General features: G+C 37.3%; 1 protein-coding gene across 4 annotated transcripts in view; it reads right to left on the bottom strand.

Annotated features, from left to right (window-relative positions):
- SULF1 (sulfatase 1) overlaps window positions 1-12,235 on the bottom strand; it is a 118,787-nt gene that overhangs the window by 18,971 nt on the left and 87,581 nt on the right. For all 4 annotated transcript variants that reach the window (XM_087961827.1, XM_087961825.1, XM_087961824.1 and 1 more), the window contains 5 exons: window positions 11,552-11,680; window positions 11,228-11,284; window positions 8,025-8,154; window positions 2,225-2,441; window positions 1,066-1,357 (listed from right to left, as the gene is read on the bottom strand). In XM_087961827.1, the coding sequence (XP_087817953.1) occupies window positions 1,066-1,357; window positions 2,225-2,441; window positions 8,025-8,154; window positions 11,228-11,284; window positions 11,552-11,680 (825 nt within the window). The remainder of the gene's footprint in view (window positions 1-1,065; window positions 1,358-2,224; window positions 2,442-8,024; window positions 8,155-11,227; window positions 11,285-11,551; window positions 11,681-12,235) is intronic.

Genomic DNA, 12,235 nt, shown 5'->3' with positions numbered 1-12,235 from the left:
TATCTACTGCATTTCCCAGGACTTAAATGATACAAAACTATCCCTAAAATTGTTATTTTTCTCCTTCTACCTCCATCAAATATTTATCCTACCTTTAAAAGCTCCCCAAAATATTGTTCTCTATTATACAAACTAGTCCTATCTCAAATGTACTTTTCTTGTCTTCTTGGTTCCCAAGTATTCTGCATTAAGTATAAAATGCACTGCACTGCACACCGGAACAACTAGACACAAGGACAGTTTTTCCCGAATGCCATCACTCTGCTAAACAAATAATTCCCTCAACACTGTCCAACTATTTACAAAGTTTGCACTACTATTACTGTTAATCTTCTCATCACTCCTTATCACCCATCCCCTCCCACTTATGACTCTATGACTGTAACTTTGTTGCGTGTACCTTTATGATTTATATTGACTGTTTCCTAGTATGATTCCATTGCTTATTGTACCCTATGACTATTGTTAAGTGTTGTACCTTATGATTCTTGACTTTTGATTAATGTATCTTTTCTTTTATGTATACTGAGAGCACTTGCACCAAGACAAATTCCTTTTGTGTCCAATCACACTTGGCCAATAAAAGAATTCTAATCTAATTCTAATGCTCTATCTTGTCCAAATTTGAATAAAATCCTCCATGCAATTAAAAACCTGTTTCATCTTGAATTCTAATTCAGGAAGAGTGTGCTCATATTCAGGTAAAAATAATTTCAGACCTTCCTGCTCAGTTAGGGAAGTTGAGAAAAGAGGGAATGGCCACACAGGGAAATTGGCAGAAGGGCTTATGTGCTGCTCTAGCTTTCATGTCTCAGATCTTCTGTAGTTGTTCAAGATAAATCCAAGCCCCTTTGGGTTTACTATTTGATATTCATCCTCAAATGAAAAGCAGACATTGTTTTTGCTCAAAATGTATCCACTAAAATCTTCTCTTTTCTATCCCTGAAGGAATTCTATCCCTGAAATATAACCCTGGGGCTATATTTACTTTTGCTACCTGGGATAACACATATAGTAGAGGATTCTGAATAAATAATGAAAAGCAATTAAGTAAAGCACTCCTACTTATGAGTAACTCTGACAGAATCTGGCTGGCCAACTGTGTTAGTTCCATCAGCAAGCATTGCTTTAATTCCATCACCATCTTCAGGATGACCTTCCTCTGTTTCATCCTCTTCCTCTTCACTGTAACTTCCATGCCGCTTAACAACGCTTTTCGATTGAAGGACGTGAAACTCCTCCTCCTCTTCTTCCTCCTTCTCCTCTTCTTCCTCCAGATTTATACTATATATTTCCCCTTCAAATTCCACAGATAAGGACCGAGTTTGGCGAGTATGGACAAACCGGGGTTTGTATTCTGCATAAGATCACAGACTCATCAAAAGGAAACTATAAAATGCACGCTCTTTGAAAGATAACCAAGACATTGGATAATGTCTATACAGTCCATATAAACAATATAAATAGTGATAGCTATTTCCAATTCTGCATTTCGGGGCACAGTTTTACTAAAGATGGTTTGCTACATTTTAAAAATTATTATTTATTTAAAAATAATTATAATCCTTAGCAATCTTGACAGACTCTGGCTAGCAACAAAACAAAAATCATTTAAATACAACATGAAAATGATATATAAAAATGCCTATAATGGTTGCCCATAATCAGTTAGGGCCATACCAACTTCCACTAGTTTGTGAAATGCAAAAAAGATTGGGTGCCTTAACCATCAGAAAGATATTCCACAAAGTGGGAGCTACCATACAGCTAACATCTTATCTATATCAAATGTACAATGTTGCAAGGAGGCAGGATTTTCTGCAGGCCTTCTCTAGATGGCTGGACTGGATGGGCAATTTTAATTCAGTTATGTCCTTTAAAAGATAACTAGTATTGAACGAATATACTGTACTTGAACTTGCTTTATGCAGAGAGAAGAATGAGCTAGTAAAATGAATTGCAACAATTCTGTAGGTGGGAAATTAAATTTTTGAATGCTCTGCAATGTAAAACCAATACACTCTTTGTAAGATTTTACCTTTGCTCTTCCAGATTAACACCTGAATATTTTTTAGGATGATAATTCAAAGATGTGATTCCCATTCTAACAACTGAGTCTGAATACAGTGGCAGGTTTTTTTTTTTCAACCTATAAGGAACAAATGATTCTTTAGCATTGCTGCCCATCAAGATCTCCGGCTTTTTCAAATCTATCATCACCTACTTTGTACACTGGATGTCCTCATGAAGCCTCTTTGATTTTTCCTTTGTGCCCGACTGGTCTGATAATCAGCCTCCCCGCAATCACAGTCATTTTCTTGGCTGCTATATCCCTGGGAATGTATACTCCGTGTTCTTTTTCTAATAGCAAGAATGTCACTGGCCCCTTTGCATTTGTGAATACGTAGTTTTCCGGACGCGTCTTCAATACACTGCCATTTCTGTGGGGAAAGAAAAGACAGTCCAGTGAAACATAGATGGCAATAATATCCTAGAGAACATTTATTTCTTTTTGCACCTTGTTAAACATTAATCTATGTACTATAGTGACATTCATACTACCCTCATCTTACCATTACTGCATAAATATTCAGGATGTACAGGGCAATTCTTCACCTCCCAGCTGCTCTCAAATACCAACCCTGCTACAACAAGCAGGTTCGCAGACTGTGTGCAGCAGCGCTCAAAATTAGTCAGACGATGACCAGTGCTGTAAACTAGATTTAATGAGCACCCAATTCATTATATCATGATGCTCTGTAACTTCCACATATTGTATTAACATTTTAAGATCCCCTACACCTCATCCAAAACTTCTTTTAGATTTTTGTTTCTATATATACTTTGTTTTTTAAATCCATATACCTTTTATATTTTATAGCTTTTAAAAATATAGATTTTTTTTTACTCTGATTTATCTTTTGGTTTTTAAATGACTATACTCACCCTTCCTATGGCAATAAACAAATAAAAAATTAAATGTTTTTAGGCAAATTAGTTTTTTTTAAATGAAATGCAAACAGCTATAAGTCCTTCAGGTGAATTCTGTTGGGAATTTATAATTTGCCAATTTCAAAAAGTACTTGCATGATTTTCATGTCCCTTTAAACTTAATTTTTATTGTTGGCTTTGTTTTGGGCAGAGTTGGATGAAATTTCTAAACAATTAATGAAACCATGCTTGCTAAGTTTCCAAAAGTGAGACGTGTACACATCCCTGGGGTCTGTAGCCAATGAAAAAGGCACAAGAGCTGAGATACCGTTGCACCATACAAATCTACCCCGTTTCTGAAGAAAAGAGGCAGCACTATGGAAAGCCTTTGATTTGAAAAAGTTGAGGCTGCACTTCTTACCGTTACCAAAAGAGGTCGACAGAACTCTGCTCATAATTTAATGTTTTGGGATGCATACAAAGTTTCTTTATTCTGAGAAAGATATTCACAGCTACTAGTGGAAAAATAATTCTAGTAGAAAAGTAGTAATTTATTTTATAAATTTACAGCTCTATTCAATGAGAAGTGATTCGCTCATGATAACCAGGAAGCTACATCATTAGCAAAAAGATTGATCCATCAAGTCAGTGTCAACTCTTAGTGACTAGATACATTTTCTCCTGAAGGATTTTCCCCTAACTTGGTATTTCAGATCTTTGAATGGTGCACCTGCCACCACTGTTAATTAGCCCAACAAAGGAGTAGAATAACTGAAATTTATAGCTTCTAATCTGTTGCTTAGCAGTTCTTGAGTTAAATAGATAAAACACTCACTTGTTGACTTTACCCTTGATGAGGCGGCACCCTGAGTAAACAGGATATCTCACTGAATATTGAAGCCACTACTTGAACTGCTAGGATTCTATATATATAATTTTCAGAAAATAGACAGGTAATTAATAAGCAATCCCATCTTTATGTTTTTACACTCCGATATCAATCATGTGGAATAATACTGGGTAGATTTACATTGTAATAGGAGAATATAGAAGTGAGGAAAGATAATTCCAGTACCAAAGTGATAAAGCACGCGCTATTTGCTAAAATTTGAATTTATTTATTTATCATTGATGTTTTCACAACTCCAGGAAGTTGGAAATAGGCAAATTATTCTTATATTATAGATAGATAACCACATTTTGCCCAAGATCATCATTAGAATAGCAAAGATTTCTACTTATTTTCTCATAGACACCTAATGCTTAATTCTGACCATGAAATCTAAACAAGAATAGAATAGAATAGAATTCTCTATTGGCCAAGTGAGATTGAAAACACAAGAAATTTGTCTTGGTGCAAATTATCTCAGTGTACATAAAAGAAAAGATACATTTGTCAAGAGTCAAGAATCATAAGATACAACACTTAATAATAGTCATAGGGTACAATAAGCAATCAAATCATACTAGGAAACAGTCAATATAAATTGTAAGGATACGAACGACAAGTTACAGTCATAGAGTCACAAGTGGGAGGGGATGGGTGATAAGGAGTGATGAGAAGATTAATAGTAATAGTAATGCAGACTTTGTAAATACAGTAGTTGAACAATGTTGAGGGAATTATTTGTTTAGCAGAGTGATGGCATTCGGGAAAAACTCCTTGTGTCTAGTTGTTCTGATGTGCAGTGCTCTATAGCATTGTTTGAGGGAAGGAGTTGAAACAGTTTATGTCCAGGATGTGAGGACTCTGTAAATATTTTCACAGCCTTCTTTTTGACTCGTGCAGTATACAGGTCCTTGACTGAAGGCAGGGTGATAGTAATTGTTTTTTCTGCAGTCCTAATTATCCTCTGAAGTCTGTGTCTGTCCTGTTGTGTTGCAGAACCAAATCAGACAGTCATAGAGATGTAGATGACAGACTCAATAATTCCTTTGTAGAACTGTATCAGCAGCTCCTTGGGAAATTTGAGCTTTCTGAGTTGATGCAGAAAGAATATTCTTTGTTGTGCTTTTTTTGATGACATTTTTGATATTAGGTGTCCATTTTAGATCTTGTGGTATGATAGAACCTAGAAATCTGAAGGTCTCTACTGTTGATACTGTGTTGTCTAGCATTGTAAGAGATAGTATGGGAGGGGTTTCTCCTAAAGTCTACCACCATTTTTATGGTTTTGAGTGTGTTCAGTTCCAGATTGTTCCAGTTGTATGAGGCAAGTTGTATAACCTCCTGTCTGTATGCAGGTTCATTGTTGTCTCGAATGAGACCAATCACTGTTGTATCATCTGCAAACTTCAGAATTTTAACAGATGGGTTGCTTGAGATGCAGTCATTGGTATATAGGGAGAAGAGGAGAAAGCACACAGCCTTGGGGGGCCCCTGTGCTAATTGTAGAGGTATCAGAATGTGATTCTGCCTAGCTTCACCTACTGCTTCCTGTCTGTTAGGAACTTATAGATGTAAGAATATATAGGCATGTTTATCTTGACTGTATGTATAGTAGCTTTCTGATATTTCTGCCTTTTCTAAGAGTAATCCTGGACCTTATGCTTCCATCTTCCTGCTACATTCTTTTCTACAATTATTTTCAGAGACTAAGCTATCTGGAAAAAAAAACCTTTTCTGTCTGTTGAAGAAATTACAGAGAACCAATGGTGACAAACATAATTCTGGAAAGTTTTGCAATAAACCACATGAGGTAGATTATGATGCTCTCCCTTTATTGCTTTTTTGTAAGAGTGTTAATGTAGCTTTGTATTCAACATCATTAAAGTGCAATAAATGTCCCACTGAAGTCTAAAAAGTGAACACCGTTTATTTAATATGCTGTGACAGCTTGAAACAGCTACAAAAGTCTTTCATGTAATAAGGAAATTAATTACATTGTCTACAAAATATGTCTCAATGATAGGCATGCCTGAAGGTTAGGGAAGGAAACATTGCCAGCTGACAATTCAAGCTTTAAATATGCTGGAAAGTTTGACTGCCAAGACATAAAAAATGAAACACGGAGTAAAGAACATGTTCATAGGATTCAGCAAGGCTTAAATTTCCTCAATTTGGTCTGCACTATAACATATAACAGATAATCAGAGTTGGAAGGGACCTTATAGGTCATCTAGTCCAACCCCCCGCTGCCCAAGTGGGAGACCCTACATCATTTCTGACAAATGGCAGTCCAATCTCTTCTTGAAAGTCTCAAGTAATGGCGCTCCCACAACTTCCGAGAGCAAGCTGTTCCATTGGTTGATTGTTCTCACTGTCAGAAAGTTTCTCCTTATTTCCAGGTTAAATCTCTCCTTGTTCAGTTTCCATCCATTATTTCTTGTCTGGCCTACAGGCGCTTTAGAAAATAGCTTGACCCCTTCCTCTCTATGGCAGCCCCTCAAATATTGGAGGACCGCTATCATGTCTCCCCTGGTCCTTCTCTTTACTACACTAGCCAAGCCCAGTTCCTGCAACCGTTCGTTGTATGTTTTAGCCTCCAGTTCCCTAATCATCCTGGTTGCTCTTCTCTGTATTTTTTCTAGAGTCTCAACATCTTTTTAATAATGTGGTGAACAAAACTGGATGCTGTACTCTAGGTGTGGTCTTACTAAGGCTTTATAGAGTGGTATTAGTACTTCCCTTGATCTTGATTGTATCCCTCTGTTAATACAATTTAGGATTGCATTAGCTTTTTTGGCTGCTGCTGCACACTGCTGGCTCATATTTAGCTGGTTGTCCACTAAGACTCCAAGTTCCCTCTCACAGTTACTGCTATTGAGCCTGGTTTCACCCAGTCTATATGTGTACTTTTGTTTTTTCTTGCCTAAGTGTAGGACTTTACTTTTCTCTACATTGAATTTCATTTTGTTAGATATGGCCCAGGGTTCTAGTCTGTCAAGATCTATCTGGATCTTGAGCCTATCTTCTTGGGTGTTACCTATTCCTGCCAGCTTAGTATCATCTGCAAATTTGGTAAGTTCTCCTTCTATTCCCTCATCTAAATTGTTAATGAAGATATTGAAGAGTACCTTGTGGCACCCCACTGCTTACTTCCCTTCATGTAGACTTAGACCCATTAAGGTAAAAGAGGCTGGTCAAGAATGAATAGACATGAATAGAAGAATGAAAGTAGATTGAATACATAGGTAGTCCCTGGTAACAGCCATTCAATTATTACTGTTTAAAGCTCATTCAGGTACTGAATGAGAAGTGGCTATGATTATGATCTGGGTGCTTGGCAACCGGTTTGCAATTATGACAGTTGAAGCACCCACCTATGTGATTGTAATTTGCAACCTTCCTTGCTGGTAAAGGAAGTAAGCAAAGTGACGGGGCAAGATAGTAGGGAAGACTGCTAGTTGTTTGGGTTAAGTCCTCCCCACCAATGCACTCAGCCCCTTTGCACTTCCACCATGTCCCCTCATCCCTCACACACCACCACACACCTTTGCCCCATCTGGCAGCAGCCACTCCAAGCCCTACTGAACGCATGCCATGGTTCCCCCGCTATTTGCACACCCTTGTGCATTGTTCTTACCAGCAGCAGTCATTTACTTAACTGCCAGCCTCCTTATAAGCTAAGTGGAACTTGCAACTTCTTACCAGCATGCATTCAAGACAGTTTTCATCATTGTTCTGCTCTATTTCTGTAGATTAGTTATTTCTTATATATAATGGAACTCCACTTCCTCTTTTGTTAGATCTGTTTCTTTAATCCCTCTAGCTGTATATTCCATTCATGGGTTTCATCCCACCAAGTTTCCGTAATGCAACAATAACATATCTGCCCTCATGTACTTGAATTTCAATCACCCTGTTGATTCCTCATCCTTTGTGCATTGTTGTAGACATTTGAATCCTTTTTGACTGACCCTATGTTTACTTTCTACATATTCTGTTTTCTGTCTGAGTTCCCCTTCTTCCTTACCATGTTTGATTAGTACACATGATATGGCGCACACTATCAAAAGCTTGATTTTCCTTGATATTAAAAAGTCCCTTAAAAAGCTGGTCCATATGGAATCAAATTAATCACTGCATTATCACATAAGCTCTTAAAGAATTATGAGTATAATTAAATATTATGTAATTATCTACTGCTTACCTGACCAGGTTGCTCACAAGCTGTTTGGTATCGCGTTTGTTGACATAATTCTTTTACTCTCTCATATTTAGGCAAATGATTTGACTGCTGGGTATTTTTGCCCAGTTCTTCTTTCTTACGCAAAAATTTGCTTTAAAAAGAAAAGAGGCAGTACTTTTGAGAATGTATAAATAATATACATGAATCAAAACAGAAGCGTGTCTATGAAACGGAAGTAACTCAATGACTAATAATTGTTTATCAGAAAATTGAAATGCAATGTATTTGAAATACAAGTCAGGATGAGACATGAGAAGAACTTTAATTTAAAGCAATGTTTCTCAACTTTGGCAACTTTTAGAGGGGACTTCAACTCCCAGAATTCGCCAACCTGCATGGATAGATTTCAAACTCCCAGAATTTCCCAGCCTTCACACTGAAGTCCACATATCTTAAAGTTGTCAAAGACTAAGAAACATGGGCATAAAGAGATCTTTGAGCAGTCTTATATGATTTATAGATGTGTAGCAACATTTCGGCAGAATCTCATCTGCCATCATCAGGCTTCTGTATTGTATTCTGTATATACAGATGCCTGATGATAATGATCTCTGCAACGATACTACAACTTTAAAAGCACAACTATAATGACGTGGGAAAATACCCGAACAGAGCTGAATACCATACATACATACATACATACATACATACATACATACATACATATATGTATGGTATTCAGCTTTGTTCGGGTATTTTCCCACGTCATTATAGTTGTGCTTTTAAAGTTGTAGCAACGTTTCGGCAGAATCTCATCTGCCATCATCAGGCTTCTGTATTGTGTTCGTCTGTGAGTCAGACTTTTACAGTTGTTTCAGTTTTAAATTTGGGGCTAGCCTACTGCTGTGCCAGAATGGTTTTTTCTTCATCCTGATTGGTTGGGAGTCTTGGTCTGTGTTTATTGGTCTTGGAGTTTGCTGTGTTCTGCTTGATTGGTGTTTCTAATATCTTCTGTCTGTTTTGTGGCTTTTTTGTGTCTTGATTGGCTGGCAACATTGTGTTCCTGTATTGGAGGCTTTTAGTGCAGCTTGGCTATGGACGGCTATCATTTGTTAGGAAGCTAGGTTTCATCTGGGTGCCTGGTTGGGGTGTGTTTGAGCTGGAGGTATCAGGGGGGATCTGTTTGTGCCCAGGTGTTTGCCTGGCTAGTGGTGTGGAGATTTTTTTGTTTGTGAGTGCAGGCTTCCAAGTGATTGACAGTCTGGTGGAATCATCTCTTCTATTCATGCTTTCAGGTCTTTTTTCAATCTCTATGGCTTCTCTGATAATTCTGTGGCTGGGGTTTTCTATAGTGGCTAAGGTTTTGGTGCCATTGAAATTGATGCTATGACCTGTGGCTTTCATGTGTTGGACTACTGAGGAAGTGTGTTCCAGCTTTTTTACTGCATTTTTGTGTTCATCCAGGCGGGTACTTATTCTTCTATTGGTCTGTCCAATGTATGTGGCCGGGCATGATGCACAGGGGACTTCGTATATGCCTTGGTTTTCCAGGTCAATTTTATCTTTGGGGTTTCTAAGGATGGCTGCTATTTTTCTGTCTGTTTTGAAGGCAGTCTTGATGTGATGCCTGTGTAGTATCTTACTGATTTTGTCTGTAGTACCTCTTATGTAGGGCAGGACAGCTGTTCCATAGGTCTGTTCATCTTCTAGGTCTCCATTATGTCTCAGTGTGTTTTTGTGGATCAAGCTGGTGATTTTGCTTTTGAGGAAGCCGTTGGCTGTCAGTACTTTAGTCAGCCAACGGCTTCCACAAAAGCAAAATCACCGGCTTGATCCACAAAAACACACTGAGACATAATGGAGACCTAGTTAATTTGTTAAGAAAACAAATATGTATGTATGTATGTATGTATGTAGGTCTAGACCTACATACCTGTAGCCGTGAAAATCTATGAATGAATGAATGAATGAATGAATGAATGAATATATATATATATATATATATATATATATATATATATATATATATATATATATATATATATATATATATTTGTTTTCTGAGGTTCTGCGGTATTTGTATGTGGATCTTTGGTTATTCGGGTTTCTCCGCGTAAGATTGGAAGTATCTGGCAACGTTTGATGAAGTCTCATTCATCATCTTCAGGCTTCTGTCTTCAGCTCTGTGCTTCTCAGAGTGATCACTCTGAGAAGCACAGAGCTGAAGACAGAAGCCTGAAGATGATGAATGAGACTTCATCAAACGCTGTCAGATACTTCCAATCTTACGGGAGAAAACCCAATAACAAGATCAAAGATCGATCTATCTATCTATCTATCTATCTATCTATCTATCTATCTATCTATCTATCTATCTATCTATATGATGTATATGTATATCTACATGCATATGTATATGAAGGACAAACATGAATGGCAGAATTCAATGCTGCATTTCTTGCAGTTGTTGTCTCCTAATGACATGGATGGAAGAAAGGTATATGTTTTACATTAAAATATGCAGGATAAACTCAAACAGGGATATGACATTTGAAAAATCATTTCTTGGCACAGGCCGAGAAAAAAGGGCAGAATAAGAGTTGGCATCTGGCCTCCCCTTTAGTGCTGCATTGCATCCCTAGGCTTGTTCACCATAAGCTCTTAACATGGAAGCTGTCAAGAGTTGGAAGGATTCCTTCCTCAGCCCATATACTTTGGCAGGCCGCTTCTTATGTACTTCAGTTGTGATAATATCTGACTGGGGCAAGGATGAAATGACACAAACCAGCAGTGTCTTTTGTCAAACAATTAAAAAAGAGAGAGAGAGAAGAACAGATTCTCTTTTCTAGGCATGCTGGCTTGTGAGGGACAGTGTAGTCCTAAAACTAAACCAATTTCATTCTTATTAAAATGCTGGGCTTTGCTGTTTTGTTCCTTTCCTCAGTTCCTAAAAGGTGCCATTGGAAAAAGTTTGTATTACTAAAACTGAGTAATGGAAAAAGCCCAAATATTGTTCCTGTTTTGCCTTCTTCCCATTCTCTAAAGTATCCAAGATGACTTTCTTTTACAATTGGAGTCAACCTGGCATGGCAAGGAATGAGCTTCACAACCTGCACTGTTAATGATAGCAAAACAAGGTTGAACAAAGGATGTTCCTCCATACAGAATTAACAGAATTGCCCACCAGGCAATTTTCCTAGAATTCACTCAACTTCAATAATTACCCTCTTTCCACCAGGAATGTATCACGCCAAACTTTGGTTTTCTTGTTTGTTCGAAACCTAAAATCAAAATAACAATAATTTACTGTTGGCATTCATGGCTATGTTTGGCTATTGAATTAAAGATGACTAATTTATTTTTATTCCAAGCAAATTATTTGCTCACAACTTCCACAATTTTATAAATATGATCTTTAAAATTGTTTTGTGTGCTGGGAAAGCAAGGGTCACTTGTACTTGTTTAGATATGTTTCATTTTCCATCTGCTTCAAAGTCTAAGTAAGGCATTTGCTGCCAAATAGGCTTCAAGAAAATGTTTCAGCTCACCTGTTCCCTGGTTTTTCAAGGTCCAGAAGTTTTAGAATAGATTTGCCATCCATATCTGGAGGTGTATCAAGTCCTGCAATATCCAAAACTGTTGGAGCAAGGTCAATATTCAGCACCATGTGAGATACTCTGCAAATTAACAGAAAAGGTCAGAGCTGTATTGTGCACATTAGAAGAAACACCTCAAATCTTTGTAGAATTAAAAGAATCTGAGTGTCATTTTATACAAGTATGGCTCCTTAAGACAACATTGTATGCAATGGTCTTTTCAAGTTTCTTCCAAATTTCCTTCACCGGACAGTGAATTAGGATTAGGAACGCTAATTTCAGAATGTATTAAGTTATGCAATGAGATAAAGCAGCCATGCTATTTGAGTCAGCAGACTTGTGGCTAAATATTTATATACCCAGTAAAGCCACAGTAAGTTAAATATATCCTCAAATGACCCCATTAAAATCTTAGCAGCAAGTTACAAAAGAACTGTCCAGGGCTGTACCGATAAAAAGAAATATGCCATTATATTTCTAGCAAACTTTGCAAAGAATAACATTTACAAAGTAACAAAAAGATGCTCTTCTTTGTTCATGCTTTGCAATAATCTTGATGAAATAAATCATCCACAAGAATGACAATCAAATGTGCTTACAAATACATTAGGTACAACAGCTGTGCTGCAGACATAG

This window comes from Notechis scutatus, chromosome 3 (assembly GCF_049901735.1).
Source record: "Notechis scutatus isolate UNSWTSFEM ecotype Mainland chromosome 3, rNotScu1.2, whole genome shotgun sequence".
NCBI classification, from domain to species: domain Eukaryota; kingdom Metazoa; phylum Chordata; class Lepidosauria; order Squamata; family Elapidae; genus Notechis; species Notechis scutatus.
Note: the sequence above shows the minus strand (reverse complement) of the source record. Positions and strands in the feature narration are given on the sequence as shown.